Source organism: Sorex araneus, chromosome 3 (genome assembly GCF_027595985.1).
Source record: "Sorex araneus isolate mSorAra2 chromosome 3, mSorAra2.pri, whole genome shotgun sequence".
Taxonomy (NCBI): Eukaryota; Metazoa; Chordata; class Mammalia; order Eulipotyphla; family Soricidae; genus Sorex; species Sorex araneus.
In genome coordinates this window covers 176,767,202-176,784,608 of record NC_073304.1, presented here as the reverse complement: position 1 = coordinate 176,784,608, position 17,407 = coordinate 176,767,202, and the positions used below count along the sequence as shown (strand labels likewise).

Here is a 17,407-nt window from a genome sequence, read left to right as displayed (position 1 = left end):
GTAATTTGAGTGTTAGATTCCACGACAGTGGAACAGTCTATTAAATAGATTACCACTTAATATGTATGCCAAAAATCTATTTTAAAATAGTTTCCACAGATTTCTTAAGTTTTTCTTCAGTGTAATTGTTAGCAATCTTAGGTTCGGCTCATTAAGCTCTTCTGTCTGCTGACTAGAAACATAGGCGATTTAAGGCACTTACCTTGCAAGCTCCCATTCTGATTTGAGCCCACAATATATGGTCCCCCCAGCTTGGAGAGTGCTAGCGATTACCTCAGCCACTGTGGCAGTGCTCAGGGGGCCCCCGGGAGGTACCTGTGATGCTTGGGGGACTTGATGGTGCCAGTGATGGAACCTGCCCTAACCATTATATCCTGTCCTGCCCACTAGTCTGTTCTTAAACCCTGAAAACACTGAATTATAAATTAAAAACTAGTTCCTCCAGGCAATTTTAGTATTTGGCTCTTAGAGGTGGTGGGTTTGGCAATGCCCAGAGGCTTTTCCTGGGTTTTGTTCAGGAGTAATACCTGGGCAGTGCTAGAGATCTAACTAGGACCAGTCGCTCAAGAGGCCGGCACTTTACCTTCTGGAGGTTATGTCTGGCCCTAATTGATTTGGTTTTGGGGTCCCCACAGTGCTCAGGAGTGACCTCTGGCAGTGCTCAGGAGACCAGATGCTGTGTCCGGGATCCAACCAGGGTCGACTGCCTACAAAACGAATGCCTTACCGACCGTCCTCTCTCTCCAGACCCTCCTTTTGAGTCGTTCAAAGGGCTTTAATTACCAGGTTGGAAATTGGAATGGATTTTTTCATACCATTTCCAAGTTTGACTATTGAGTCTGCGGTTTAAAGAATCATCTTTTACTAAGTGTATAATATCATCCTGTGATTAAATGCCCTCTATGGATATTACTCATAATCAAAAATAGTTTATACAACCAGGCCTAAAGTTTAAAGATATTTTATCAAATTGCATAACCCTTTAACTGGAATCACTGTATTTAGTTATACAGATACATTTGCAGAAAATAATAATTCAGGAGAAAATTTTTAAGAATTAGTTCTTCAGTTTCTGTTCACAATAAAACAAATGTGCACTTAGGGTAGATGAAAGGAAAAGTCCTCATTAGCAACTTACTATAAATGCCAACATCATTTATAGGCTTTTTCCTGGATGACAAAAAAATATAAAAATAAAAAAGAAACAACAAATCCTCTTCCACAACAACAAAGAAACTGCTCTTGGAGTTGGAGAGAGAGTACAGTGGGAAGGATGCTTGCCTTGCCTAGGACTAACCCAGGTTTGTCCAGCACCAAATATGGTCCCCTCCAGCCCTGCCAGGAGTGATCCCTAAGCACAGAGCCAGGAATAACCCCTGAGCATGGCTGGGTGTACAAAAAGAAAAAAAAAATTGCCTTGCCTCTTCGGCTTTCTCCACCTGAGGTGTCTACACCTTTGGCCTTGCCTCCCTGACCCGCATCCACCCACATGAGCACTCGTTGCCTGAGAATGCATCTCCCTATTCTGGGAGACGCCCGCACAGTCCATCCATATCTGCAGAGGCCTGTGCTCTCTTTTGAGCACTTATCCCTGCCTCCTTCCCTCCCTTTACTTCCTGAGGAAGCTTGTTTTACTTAAGATACTCTTAAGTGATACAATTTTCAGACTCAAATCCTATTTAAATGATTTTGTAGAATCATTGAAATAATTTTGTAGAATCATTGAAATCAAGTTACTCAGAGTACCTAGGATGCTAAATAAATTGGAGGAGAAAGCAATTACTTATGTGTCAGAAAATTAAAAAGCTCAAAATGACTACATGAGGTGTAGAAATCTTTGGTCATGAATTCCTCTGTGGTCATGTATGAGGCAAGTAATCTGCCACATGCTACAGTCTTTGCTTTTTTTTTTTTTTTTTTTTGCTTTTTGGGTCACACCTGGTGATGCACAGGGGTTACTCCTGGCTCTGCACTCAGGAATTACCCCTGGCTGTGCTCAGGCGACCATATGGGATGCTGGGATTTGAACCCGGGTCGGCCACGTGCAAGGCAAACACCCTACCCGCTGTGCTATCTCTCCAGCGCCCAACACATACTACAGTCTTAATAAGTAATATTATTATTATTTTTTTAAGGTATGGCTGTATAAAGTGGAATGAAGCTCTTTTTGTGCATTGAACAGACATCTGCTTCCTTAGTCTGTTTTTCAGATTGCCTTCCAAGCTGCTCCCAGGAAGGCAGTTTGAGTCTTAGATGCTTAGTTCGAGATACGAAGGGTCTTCAGAAACTCGATTTGATTTGACTGAGAATGAATAGTTCCCCAAGCCCTGCCAGGAGAGATTCCTGAGAGCAGAGCCTAGAGTTAAGCCCTGAGGATCTCTGGAGGGGCTGGGTAGAGACAGACACATGGGTAATAAACACAGCTATTTGTCCCATACTGAAGCATTGGCTGAATATTAGAATAAAAGTAGACATTAAAGAAAAAAATGATAGGAGGAAGCCATAAAGGGATAGTCTTTGCTCTTATTTAACTCCTTCTGGGGCTAATAAGAACAAATCTGAGGATTTTCCAAGACTCGCACGTGAGAGATGAGGGGAGAAGGTGAAGACAAGCCGGCAGAGACGGTTCTGGGGTGGGGAACGAAGAGCTGCAGTGATTCGTGAGATCTGAAAGTAACTGGGAGAGTCTGTGAGCCTGAGGTTTTGGCCACTGAGTTCCTTTAGAGCTTTTCAGTTAGGCAGAGATCAAGTGGAGAGGCAAAGTTAGACAATTATATTCTTTATTCCCTTTTTGTTTTCCGGGACACAGGCATGTGGCAGTCAAGGTTGACTTTTGCTCCCTGCTCAGGGGTCACTGCGTGTGGTTCTCCCAGGGCTCCACGCAGTGCCAGGAATCTAACCTGGGTCAGCCGCAGGCGAGGCAAGCGCCTTCCCACTGTACCATCTCTCTGGCCAACAAGATCAATATCATAAGCCAAGGCCAACATAAGAGAAGAATAAAGGAAAAATTTTGGATTTTATGACAAAATAAAAAAGTACTTTCTCCCCATTGTAAGTGATAAGAGGTACTCAGGTGCATCCAGTAAACTAGGAACCAATAATCTGAAGCAATTGCAGAAAATAAAGAGAAAAAAGTGCCATGTGCCTTAGAATGTTTGTAAAGTATATCAAATGCAGAGGGTGCCATCTAGGCCTGGATAGAAAGGAGACTTCAAGAGCAGTTTTAGAAAGCAGTAGGACAACAGGTAGGGTGCTTGCCCAGCGTGAGGCCTATTCAGGTTTGATCCGCAGTATCCCATATGGTCCCCTAAGCCCACCAGGAGTGATCCCTTGGTGCAGAGTCAGGAGGAAGCCCTCGGCACTGCTGGGTGTGGCCCCAAAACAAAACAAACAGAAAACAAAAACAAGAAACATTTCTATAAATCAATAGTCAATGAAATCACTGTCACTGTCATCCCGTTGCTCATTGATTTGCTTGAGCGGGCACCAGTAATATCACCATTGTGAGATTTGTTGTTACTGGTTAATGAAATAATGCTGGAAATCAAGATACATCATTATGAAATTAGATCAAGACGGGATTCTACTTTGTTTCAATGTTTTCCTTCTGGTAAAGGTTAATAATTCCTATAACCAGTGATTAAAACAACATTTATTTTAAACATACTTTATTATATATACTTAACAGTTTGGTAAATTCACATATAGACCACCCACTCTGGTATAACCTTTCTCAAAAAGTTTTCAGAGTCACACTAAAGACATTAAAGTCTCCACTGAATTTACATACTCTTTTTTTTTGCTCATTCCTTTTCTCTCTCTCTCTCTCTCTCTCTCTCTCTCTCACTCACTCTCATGAAACAGCAGTTCCAACTAAACTTGGTAAGAAGGCCACCAATTCTACAGAATATTTCTAAAGTAACTGTCATATGTTTAGAGAGAATCCCTAATTTGGAATGATATGAAAATTACATCTAATATCTTAATCTATTTTGAAAAATATATCTAAAATTTTTATTACATATATTTATACTGTAAAATTGAGGACCTTCATTTAGTCATTAACATACTTCAAAAGAATATAAACACAGTTTTTACTTTAATGCAGAGTATAGAAAACATTTCTTTTCAGAGAAATCCAATCTATACATTACCTGAAATGTAAATCAGCGGTTTTTATTCTACAATTCTTTCATCCTTTAAACTGCTCAAAAAAAACATACTCTCTTAGAAAGCAGAATCATCTTAGTGAGAACTAGAATTAATTGATATCCTTTGATTGGATTAAAGATGACTAAACAACTAAGCCAATGCTCTTGTAACACCAAAGCTCAGCATTTACATATATATGTATGTATACATATACATATATACACACATACATTTATAAAATAATTCACTATCATAGTTTATATATATCATTAAAGAAAATAGAGTTGGTATTAATTCAAACCCTGAAGTTTCTTATTGATACTTAAGTTTGGTCAACCATGTGCAAAACAAGTGCCGTACTATTACTCTGGCCCCAAGAAAAATTGAATCTAAAGTCATTTTAGTGTACAGTTTAAATGGCTGGGGATATGTACTGCTTTTAGAAAAAAAACTGTGAGAGAGGTAGTGAAAAATAAATAAGTGGAATAAGGGCTTAAGGAAGCTAACAATGACCAGGAAAGGTAAGAATTAAATAACTCCTTATACTTGGAGTAACAAGGTAGGATCCTGATCTCTTACTTACTTTTTATTTCATATAATAGAGTATAAATAATTCTACTACCTAAAGATATTTCTACCTACAAAGGAAAAATTTGTGAACTTTGATTCATTATTCTAAGTCTTTCATGGATAAAGGACTTTAAAAATCAGAATATCAAAGCCTATGGTTTTATTCTCATACTATTCTAAATTCAAGAATAAACTAAATTCAATATAGTTTTTCATAAAATGTACTTTGTATTTTGTTCCTGTAAAATGCTAATTTATATATGGTGTAACTTCTTAGTAATTCCCTAGTAGAAGGGACATTTTATTTATTTATGAGGAAAAGACCTTTTTTATCAACTATTCTGCTTAGCAAACTTACTATAGGGTTCTGGAACTGGAATAGTTTCAAAATGTGTAAGTGTTTGCAGTACATTTAGAAAAGACTTGAAAACCAAGGGTCCCTGTACTTATTAAACTGAATCACTTGGCAGTAAAATTCAGTTAATGCTCTCGGCATTGACGAAACTTCTTCCCATTCAGATCTGCTGCTGTGGTAGACCTGTACTTCGTCTGTGATTTCATCTGGTGCATAATCACCACCTAATATGTAAATTTTGTCTTCAATTCCAACTGCTCCTGCATTAAAGCCCGCACACTCAAAAGACCCTTCACCCTTCCAAACACAAGTATCTGGACAGAAACTGTAAACCTTATAGGTGGACAGGTCACATATGTACAATGTGCAGTTGACCGGGACAGCCTTTATTAATGTTGCATGAAAGAACTGCCCAAACTCGGCCACCAGCTCAGACCACTGGTCAGTTGTAGCATTGTACTTGAAAAAGCAATCCAGTGATGGGTTGAAGGCGTCTGTGATTTCCACCTCTGACCCCAGAACATAAATTATGTTTTGACAGGTGCTTGCTTCGGGATAGTAGATGCCTCTGGGTAAGGGGCTCACTGACACCCATTCTTTGGAAAGAGGGTTGTATGATTCGACATCTAAGAGACTTTTAATGTCCTGTGAGCCTCTAGTCTTCCCACCAATGACAAACAACCTATTGAGTGCCATGACTGATGTGTGCATGGTTCTGGGTGTTTTCATGGTTGATACCAAGAAGAACTCATTTTTGATGGGACAGTAGCACCAGGCTTGGTCCGTGGCATCATGGTATGACTCTGCGATATGAAGTCGCACTGTCCTGCAGCACTGCCCTTTGCAGCCACCCGTCAAGAATATTTTCTCTCCGTAACTAGACAGACTCGATCCTGGCAGGTCAACCAGGTGAGGCTGGGGTAGGATTTTCCAAGAGTCATTTTTAATATTATAGCAAAAGGTATATTGCCTTTCTCCATTTTCCTCAGTTTTGTGAACAAATATGTATTTTTCAGTGGTGGATGGTCGAGCATCAGGGAAAAGTCCACTGGAATTCTGCACAGACTTAACGGCATCCACGATTATGTCAAAACAGTTTGTGCTTCGGAGTAAATGCTCTTCATTGAGCAAACATTCTTGAAGTGTCTCCTCAGATAACTGATGTAATCTCACTTTTTTAATCAAATGAGGCAGATGCTTTTGCCTGGATTCTAAGTTATGTTTAGTCCAACTAAAGACAACTTTCAGTACGGTTTCTTCTTCAGGAACATTTAATTCATCTGATTCCAGACATTTTTGCAATACTCCAAAATTCATCTCTAAGAAGTCATTTGATTTAAATAATAAAGAAAAGTGGTGTTGTACAAAATGCAATGCATGATCAAACAGACGCGCAGAGCCATAGCTATCTGATATAGATAATAACTGCAAGCAATTGACAAGATTAATGCTTTTTATTAAAAAGTCACTGCAAGCTTTGGATAGGAAAGAAACTTGAAGAAATGATGACAGTTGGAAGAACATTTCTACATTATCGTCTGTTAGCTTTGTTTTTCCAGTATAGGCATAATCAAGAAATGCTTTCACTGCTTTAGAGGATAAATTAGTAATGGTAACACTTCCACCATCTCTTTCTTTCATGTTTACTTCAAACATAGCCCTGCAAAGTAAGGAACACAGAAGAACAAGTAAGCAGGAATAGTTTTTTCAATAATTTTCAATCTGAAAAGTTTCCCTGACCCTTAGGATATCCATTATTAAGCATCCTAATAATTTTTTAGGGGTTTTTTTGGGGGGTCACAGTGGAAGATGCTCAGGGGTTAGTTACCACTGGCTCTACACTCAGGAATTACTTCTGGCAGTGTTCAGGGGACCATATGGGATGCCGCTGATTGAGCCCGGATCTACTGCATGCAAGGCAAATGCCATCCCTTCTGCATTGGCCCATCCTAATCATTTTAGTACCTATAGTTACATATCATTTATCTAAAACAAATTATGTATTACCACATTGAAAAAAATATAGCAGAGTTTTAGCAATTAAAAAAAGATTAAAAATTCAGAAAATCAATATATTTTAGCTATAAAAATAATGAAATTACCCACATTATCAAGTCTGAAACAAACAGATGAAGTACCTGAAAAAATCACTGCATGCTGCTAACACACAACGATGGCATGGGATGATTTCATCTTTCATGATTATTTTAAAATCATAAAAGACGTTTTGCTCTCTAAAATTCTGTAGTACACTTAAAATTTTCTGTCCATGATCTTCTGATACAAGAAAGTTGTTTTCCTTCTCAGATGTGATTCCATTCCATGAGCTCGGCTGATCAAAATCATGAGATTCATCCATAGTCAATTCCATCTGATCTTGGAACTGAAATGGAAAAAAAAAAATCACTGATGTAGTAGAATCCTAATTAAACATTCAGACTCCAAAAATTGCCCTTAGTGACAATTAGCACAAAAATGTTGAATAATTGTAATCCTAAAATAATAAACTTTTAAACATGTTTTCATGACTTTTAATAATAAATTCCTATTTGATTTTCATAATGCTGAGCTCGCTGGAGTAAAAAATATGTTATTAAAGGATAATTGTTCAAGACTACATAATTATGTTAAGTAGCACAATTAATAAGTTGCATAAATAGCTTATTTACAATTTCAGCACATGGCGACCTATGTACATAAGTGGTGTTATTTCTGTAGCAGTTAGCATTTGGGGATAGACCCAACAAACCTTTATCCCCCTCATCCATTGTTTTCTAACAGCAAAGCAGATGTCAGCCCTGATCTTGAAGCACAGATGATCGATTTTTCAGAGAGAAGTGACTGAGGCATAAGGGATGTGGTGGAGACATGGAGCAAACACCTAACGTGGGAAGACCTGAGTTCAACTCCTGGTAACACATGGTTTTCCAAACACCATACCATACTACCCCTCTGAGCATTGTCATGGCCCTGCCCCACAGTACTGCTGGGTGTGACCCCTATTAACCACATAAGAGAAGTGACTGAAAATGGCAGAGTGTTGGAAGGTATTAATAAGTGGTCACATTTTTTTTTCCACCTTGGACATATCTGTAATCTCTCTCTTTTTTTAACTTTTTTATTGAGATAGACCCTTACAAAGCTGTTCATTATGATTTCATTCATACAGTGTTCCAATACCCATCTCTCCACCAGTGTACATTACCCGGCACCGGTGTCCCCAAGTTCCCTTCCATTATCCCCAACCCCCACTGCCTCTCTCTCCCCCGCCCTCCACTCTCTCTCTTTCATGCATTGTGGTTGTTGCAACTAACTACAAGTGTTTGTGAGGCTGAGGGTACATAAGATTGAGAAGAGACCAGTATGACAATACTAGCAGGGACTGATCATACTGGATGAGATCTGAATGTTAAGAGTAGGTAAAGGAATATTCTTGATAACCTTTCAGTATCAATGGTACAAGCCATTAGTGGTCATCTTTTTAAGGGATGAAAGGAGGAACATGAGCATTGGCCCACGTCGATGGACTCAGAAGCAGGAAGGAAACAGCATATGACTTTATATTAAGAAAGCTCTTTTTACAAGGATGTCCATCAGATAAGGGGTTGATATCAAAGGTATATAAATCACTGGTTGAAATCTACAAGAAGAAAACACCCAAACCCATCAGAAAATGGGGCAAAGAAATGAACAGAAACTTTCCCAAGGAAGAGATACGAATGGCCAAAAGGCACATGAAAAAGTGCTCTACATCACTAATCATCAGGGAGATGCAGATCAAAACAACTATGAGATACCACCTCACACCACAGAGACTGGCACACATCCAAAATAACAAAAGCAACCGCTGTTGGAGAGGATGTGGGGAGAAAGGGACCCTTCTACACTGCTGGTGAGAATGCTGACTGGTTCAACCCTTTTGGAAAACAATATGGACGATTCTCAAAAAATTAGAAATTGAGGGGCTGGATCGATAGCACAGCAGGTAGGGCAATTGCCTTGCACGCGGCCGACCCGGGTTCGAATCCCAGCATCCCATATGGTCCCCTGAGCACCGCCAGGAGTAATTCCTGAGTGTAGAACCAGGAGTAACCCCTGTGCATCGCCGGGTGTGACCCAAAAAGCAAAAAAACAAAAAAAAAATTAGAAATTGAGCTCCCATTTGACCCAGCAATACCACTGCTGGGAATATATCCCAGAGAAGCAAAAAAGTATAGTTGAAATGACATCTGCACTTATATGCTCATCGCAGCACTATTTACAATAGCCAGAATCTGGAAAAAAACCCGAATGCCCTAGAACAGATGACTGGGTGAAGAAACTTTGGTACATCTATACAATGGAATACTATGCAGCTGTTAGAAAAAAATGAGGTCATGAACTTTGCATATAAGTGGATCAGCATGGAAAGTATCATGCTAAGTGAAATGAGCCAGAAAGAGAGAGACAGACATAGAAAGATTGCACTCTTCTGTGGAATATAGAATAACACAGTAGGAGATTTAACACCCAACAATAGTAGAAATAAATACCAGGAGGTTGACTCCATGGCTTGGAAGCAGGCCTCACATTCTGGGGAGAGGGCAACTCAGATAGAGAAGGGAACACCAAGTAAAATGTGGTTGGAGGCCACGTGGGAGAAGGGTGATATGTGCTGAATGTAGACTAGAGACTGAACACAATGGCCACTCAACACCTTTATTGCAAACCACAACACCTAATTAGAGAGAGAGAGAACAAAAGGGAATACCCTGCCACAGTGGCAGGGTGGGGTGGGGGGAGATGAGATTGGGGGGGTGGGAGGGATGCTGGGTTTACCGGTGATGGAGAATGGGCACTGGTGAAGGGATGGGTTCTCGAACTTTGTATGAGGGAAACATGAGCGCAAAAATGTATAAATCTGTAACTGTACCCTCACGGTGATTCACTAATTAAAAAATAAATAAATTTTTAAAAAAGGTCTTTTTTAAAAAAGAGAGCAGAAATCCAAGAGAGTTGAAGGTCAGATACTCATGGAACTCAATTACAAATTAGTCCCAAGCATATAAGTTGGAACCAACAAGCACAGGAAATGAAGCAAGTAAGAAAAATGATCTGGGAGTGAATGGGGCCAAAGGAATAGGAAGCCTCAGTCTTCTGTGATGCACCACTTCTGATTTCTGGTGTGCTAACCATCCTCAAACTTAAAAGCTGCTTTAAATAACAATCTGTCTCTCCTGGGCTTGTAGGCTTAGCTGGAGCTTGCTTGAGGCTTTACTCAGGTGGCCAGAGTCAGAGGCCATCTGGCTGCAACATGTGAAATTCTATGTGAATCAGGTGTCCTGGTTCATATTTCTGGTGTTTCACAGCTGGAGAGAGAGTATCACAGGTGAGGCCCATACCTTGCATGCAGCCAATCAGGGTTCAAACCCTGACACCTCATATGATCCTTGAAGCATCACCAGGCATGACCTCGAACACAGAACCAGGAGTAATCCCTTGTACTGACAGGTGTGGCTCAATCCCACCTCCCCAAATAAAAAAACCAAAAAAACACGATAAACGGAGACACAAAAATTCTCAACAGAGCCTTAGTAAACTGAGTACATCAGCACATTAAAAGACTCAGCCCATAACCATGTGGGCTCATTTCTAGGACCGAGAGTACTCAATGTAGATAAATCTAACGAGACATCACCTTGGTAAAAGATAAAAATCACGTAATCATTTCAAGAAACGTTATTTCAAAATGTGACAGAATATAACTTCCATTTATGATAAAAACGTGTTCTCAACCAATTGGATATTGAAAGAACACACCTCAGCATAAGAAAGGCCTGTAAAATAAGACTATATAGCTAGTATTATAGTCATCATTGGAAAATTGAAATTTCTTCCCTCTAATCAGGGGTATGGTTATTCTGGCCATTCACACAACTCCTATTCAACATAAAACTGAAGTCTGAGCCAACGAGTCCAGCAGGAAAAACCAAGGCATATAATAGAGGAAGAAAGTGGTAAAATAGTCTCCACTTACAGGTGAAATGACTGGTTATATAGAAAATCTGAAAAACTCCACCCAAAAACCTGTTAGAGCTATTCAACAAATTCAGTCAAGTTATAGTTCACCAAAATAGCATAAGAATATCATTAGTGTACCTCAGCAGTAATAATGAATTACCTGATCCAGCACCCGTTTATGATGAAAACTCTCAGCAAAATGGGCATCGAAGGAACTTTCCTCAATATAATCAAGCCCACAGCAAGCATCATTCTCAATGGGGAAAAACTAAAAGCCTTCCCTCAAAGATCTGGCACAAGAAAGGTTGCCCACTCTCGCCACTCCTATTCAATATAGTACTCAAAGTACTGGCCATAGCAGTTAGGCAAGAAAAAGATATCAAGGGCATACAGATAGGAAAGGAAGAGGTCAAGCTATCACTATTTGCAGATGATATGATACTATACTTAGAAAACCCTAAAGATTCTACAGAAAATCTCCTAGAAACAATAGGTCGGTATAGTTAAAGTGGCAGGCTACATAATCAACACCTAACAGTCCATGGCTTTCTTATATACAAATAACGAAAGAGAAGAAAGAGACATTAAAAAACAATCCAATTCACAATAGTATCTCAGAAAATCAAGTACCTTGGAATCAGCTTAACCAAAGAGGTGAAGGACCTATACAAAGAAAATTACAAAACACTACTTCAAGAAATAAAAGAGGACACTAGGAAATGGAGACACATCCCCAGCTCATGGGTCGGGAGTATTAACATTATCAAAGTGGCAATACTGCCCAAAACACTATAGAAATTTAATGCGATCCCTATCAGGATACCCATGACATTTTCAAAGAAATACACCTGAAACTCATATGGAACAATAACCCCCCACAAGTAGCTAAAGCAATCCTTGAGAAAAAGAAGATGGGTAGCATCACCTTCCCCAACTTCAAACTCTACTACAAAGGAGTAGTAATTAAAAGAGCATGATATTGGGCTAGAAACGGACCTGCAGACCAATGGAACAGAGCTGAATATTCTGTTACAGACCCCCAAATATATGACCACTTAATCTTTGATAAAGGAGCAAGAAATGTGAAGTGGAACAAGGAAAGTCTCTTCAACAAGTGGTGCTGGAAAAACTGGATAGCTACTTGCAAAAAAATGAACTCTGACCTCTGTCTAATGCCAGGCACAAAAGTCAGATCAAAGTGGATTAAAGACCTCAATATCAGGGGCCGGAGCGATAGCACAGCGGGTAGGGCGTTTGCCTTGCATGCGGCCGATCCGGGTTCGATCCCCGGCATCCCATATGGTCCCCCAAGCACCGCCAGGAGTAATTCCTGAGTGCAGAGCCAGGAGTAACCCCTGAGCATCGCTGGGTGTGACCCAAAAGGCAAAAAAAAAATAAAAATAAAAAAAAAGAAGACAGGCCTGATGGGGTGCTAGAGAAAATATTTAAAAAAAAAAAAAAAAAAGACCTCAATATCAGACATGAATCTATAAGGTACATAGAGAAAAATGTAGGCAGAACTCTCCATGATATTAAAGCTAAAAGCATCTTTAAGGATGAAACAGCACTGACCATGCAAGTGGAAACAAACATAAACAAATGGGACAACAACAAACTAAGAAGCTTCTGCACTTCAAAAGAAACAGTGACCAAAATACAGAAAGAGCCCACAGAATGGGAAAGAATATTTACCCAATACCCATCTGATAAGGGATTAATATCCAAGATATACTAGACCCTAGTAGAATTGTATAAGAAAAAAACCTCCAACCCTATCAAAAAATGGGGAGAAGAAATGAAGAGAAGTTTCCTCAAAAAAGAAATACAAATAGCCAAAAGGCACATGAAAAAATGCTCCACATTGCTAGTCATCAGGGAGGTGCAAATCGAAAACAACAATGAGATATCCCTCACACCACAGAGACTGGCACACATTCAAAAGAACAAAAGCAACCAGTGCTGGCGTGGATGTGGGGAAAAAGGGATGTTCTTTCACTCTTTGTGGGAATGCCGACTGGTCCAGCCTTTCTGGAAAACAATATGAACAATCCTTCAAAAACTAGAAATTGAGCTTCCATATGTACCTGCAATACCACTTCTGGGAATATATTCTGAGGATGCGAAAAAAGTACAGTAGAAATGACATCTGTACCTATATGTTCATTGCAGCACTGTTCACAATAGCCAAAATCTGGAAACAACCCAAGTACCCTAGAACAGATGACTGGTTAAAGAAACTTTGGTATACCTACACAATGGAATACTATGCAGCTGTTAGGAGAGATAAAGTCATGAAATTTCCTTATAAATGGATAGATATGGAGAGTATCATGCTAAGTGAAACGAGTCAGAAAGAGAGGGACAGACATAGAAGGACTGTTGAATATAAAATAACATCACATGAGACTGACACCCAAGGACAGTAGGTACAAGGGCCAGGAGGATTGCCCCATAGCTGGAAGTCTGCCTCATGAGCAAAAGGAAGAAGGCAGCTAGAATGGAGAAGGGATCACTAAGTAAATGATGGCTGGAGGAATCAGTCAGGATGGGCGATGTGTGTTGAAAGTAGATAATGGACCAAACATGATGACCTCTCAGTGTCTGTGTTGCAAACCATAATGCCCAAATGTAGAGAGAGAGTATGGGGAATATTGTCTACCATGGAGGCAGGAGGAGGTTGGGAAATGGGGGGTATACCAGGGATATTGGTGGTGGGGAATGTGTACTTGTAGAGGGATGGGTGTTTGATCATTGTGTGATTGTAACCCAAACATGAAAGCTTGTAACTATCTCACGGTGATTCAATAAAATTTAAAAAATAATGTGTAAAATTAAAAAAAAATGAATTACCTAGAAAACAGAAAGGAAGAAAAATCATATTTTAAAAAGCAAGAAAAACAAATTAGAAGTAAATTTAAGAGAAATGATAGGTCTCTATACTAAAAACTGTGACAATGCTGAAGCTGAAAAATGCAAATAAATGGAAATATATTTATGTATATATTATTCATGGTTGGGAATGCTGTACATTTTTTAAATGTAAAAAATGAAAACCATCTATTACTAAAAAGGGGAAAAGAAATTTCCCTGACATTGGTCTTGGCAATATTTTGGATGTGATGCCTAAAGCAGAAGTAGCAACGACAAATATAAACAGGTGAGCTGAACTGAAAAGCTCTGCACAGCAAAAGACCAACAATGTGTCAAGTCCCTTAAATTAGAGGGAGAAACACAAATGCCAGATAATCTCACTCATCTGTGGCACAAACAGAAACCAAACAAGGGGATAGGTAGGAGCTAACGATGATCAACCTTTGGGCTCCACTACAGAGTTGAGTTCAGCTGCGGTGGGGGAGGCTGGGAAGGAAGAGACCCGCTTGGAGCACCTCAGAAGAGAGCTGGAAGCTCTCTACTACTTTGGTGGTGGTGGAGGTGTGTTAACTTTATGCATAAAGCCACTAACCGTGCTATCACAACATAAAACAAAAATCAAAACACCACTATAAGCCTTGAAATAAACATCGGGTATAAAATCATCACATTTTACAAAACAAAGCTTTTTTCATACCCTACCCTCCCAAAAAGGTGGAGAGGAGGGAGATGAAAATAAAGGCAGCTTATATAATGGGAGAACAGATTTGATAAGCTTCATCTCTAAAAATAGGATAAAATTCAAAATAAATAAGGAACTCATATAATGCAATAGCACAAGTGCCAATCTAATTTTTAAGAATAGACAATTTTCCAAAAGAGGTGCATGAAAAGGTGTTCAACACCAGGAATCATCAGAGAAACGCAAAGGAAAACTCAAGGTGTCAGCACATCTGTTAGAAAGGATATTAAATAGACAAGAGAGTACGCTGGTAAGGTATGGAGGGGAGAGACGCTCTGTACAGTGCTGGGGATGAGGCGGGGCAGATAAAGTGGTTTCCATAATGGAAAACAGCACAGGGACTTACAAAAATAAAATAAAATCAGTCTGGAGAGATAGTACAGCGGGTGCTTGCCTTGCACACTGCCAACTTGGGAGAGCCCAGCTACCCTATACAGTCCCCGGAGCCTGGCCAGCAGTGATTCCTGAGCACGGCTGGTCTGTACCGCATCTCTCTCCTCCCAAATGAAAACAGAACTATTGTAAGATTCGTAATTCTAATTCTGGGTATTCATCTGAGGACAGAAAATCACTCCCCCCAGAGTTACCTGCATCCCTGTACTCAATGTCATTATTTACAATAGGCTCAACATGGGCACAATCTAAATGGCCATCTGTGAGTGGACTTTAAAATGTGAGTTGTGACTCAGTCTTAAATGAAAAAAATAACAGACACTCCAGAGTGTGAAAATTTCCAAGTGGTGAAGAGAAGTATCAGATAGCAAAAACTGGCATTTTTCTTTCTTAGTGGCACATAAAATTAGGATGAATTTTATAAGATTGCTTATTGGTGTCTACGAATACCTTCCTCGTTCAAGACAGCGAATCAATTTTCAAACTACTGTTCTTTATTTTAATGCTCTCCATTATAGTCTATTTAAGTAATTAAATCAATAAAAGCACAGGAGTCCAGCATAAGAGCCAAATCTGGTATCAGGTAAAAAAAAAAAAAAACCAAAAACCAAAAAATCCCTGTCACTTTACATAAGTAGGTGATTAAACTTGAACAGTGCTCTGAGTGATCTGGCTTTGATTGCAGCCAGTCTTCCAGTGAGTTCAGCCCGATCAACTGATGTTTCAAAACAGAGCAAGATCTTTTTCTTTGAATAGATTTTTCTCTTCGGTATTAATGATAGAGAGCTAATTATATGGTACTACTACATTAGGCACTTCGGAGTACGTAGAGAATAAGAAGCCACGTGCCCTGCTTTCTGTAAAAGACTCGCATTTAAAAGATCTAGAAATATTGTAAAGAAGCAACGCAGAAATGGAACTAAAAGGGGCGGAGGCGTAGTCAGCGCCAGCTAAGGGAAGAGCAGGCCCTGCCGAGTGCTTCCTCGGGCTTCTTAACCCAGACAGTATGCCAAGCAGGCAATTCATCTCACAACCGTTTTGCGTATTTGTATGAAATTTTTATATTTCCTTGGAAAGGACTGGAGGGCTCATACACATGCAAGAGTTATTGAAAATATAGCATAAGACCCCCTTTTTTTGTTTTTCGGCCGCACCCAGCAATGCTCAGGGGTCATTCCTGGCTCTGTACTCAGGAATTATGCCTAGTGGGCTCGGAGGGGCCTTAGGGGATGCTGGGGATCCACCAGGAGCCAGTCGGTCGCTCCGGCCCCAGAATAGGACGCACGGTGGGTGGAAATCCTCCTCGGCGGGTAACTGGCAATCGGGCACACTCTGGGAGCCAGAGAAATGAACCAGCTAATCTCACCAGACGGCATTTAATGAACCGCAGAGTCGGGCCCTTTCACCCCACCTGCAGAGACCACCGCCCCGCCCCGCCCTCCACCGTCCCCTGGACTAAGAGCAGAAGGGATGGACAGCGAGAGCTCTCCTCGAAGTGTCTGTCACCTACAGCCAAAAGGAGCAACTCCGGGAACAGACACCAGTGCGGTCCTCCGCCCAGGCGGAGTCCAGTCTGGAGGGCAGCAGAACTTATTGCCTGGGTTCCGATGTGTTCGAGCAGGGAGTCTGAGATGCCGGCCTCCCGGGGGCCCCACCACAGACAGAACCCTGCTTGCTCCCGGGGACCCTAGGCCAGGTGGGGGCAGCTGCAAAACGTCGGGGGCCGCAATAAAGGTCAGCATCGACTCAGACGCCGGGATGCCGGCGGGGTCTGAGCAGGCCTTCGGCTCCGAGTTCGGAGTGGGTGGTCGCTAAGGGTAAGGTGTCCCGGGTCAGGGTGGCCAGGGCCCCCAGGGGTGGGGTCAGGGAAGAAGGCAAGTGGGGGCCGCGGTAGAGCACGAGTCCAGGGGCATGCTGCAGCCCCTTCCCGGCGGCCGGACGCCAGGAAGCAGCAGCCCACGGAGCCAAGGGATTCCTCTTCCCCGCGGCTCGTCTGGGCCGACCCCGACGCCCGGGAACGCGGCGCCACCAGCCCACTCCTCCGCGGACCCTGGAGCTCACCCACCTGCAACTGCAGTCTCCGAAGTCTCCGCCCCAGAGTCCCTGCCTCCAGAGGGCGGGAGCCGATTGGCTGGCGCCCCTGTCCCGTCAGAGCGTCTCCGAGTGTGAGTGGCGTGTGCGGCACTCGGCCCCGCCCCCGAGCCCCACCCCGACTCGGGCAGGCCACACCCACCGACGTCCCACGCTGCCGCAGAGCGCAGGGTCTGGCCGTCCCCGACTCCGCCCCCAGCCGCTTCCCGCAGCGGCGGCGCGGCCGAGGCGGG

At 41.5% G+C, this 17,407-nt stretch overlaps 1 protein-coding gene across 1 annotated transcript; it reads right to left on the bottom strand.

Annotated features, from left to right (window-relative positions):
• Nucleotides 1-2,783: 2,783 nt before the first annotated feature.
• On the bottom strand, nucleotides 2,784-17,280 carry KBTBD3 (kelch repeat and BTB domain containing 3). Its single transcript, XM_004604797.2, has 3 exons — nucleotides 17,149-17,280; nucleotides 7,216-7,460; nucleotides 2,784-6,737 (listed from the first exon to the last, which is right to left on the bottom strand). The coding sequence occupies exons 2-3, from the start codon at nucleotides 7,446-7,448 to the stop codon at nucleotides 5,135-5,137; spliced, it is 1,836 nt and encodes a 611-aa protein (XP_004604854.1). The 5' UTR covers nucleotides 7,449-7,460; nucleotides 17,149-17,280; the 3' UTR covers nucleotides 2,784-5,134.
• Nucleotides 17,281-17,407: the final 127 nt, after the last annotated feature.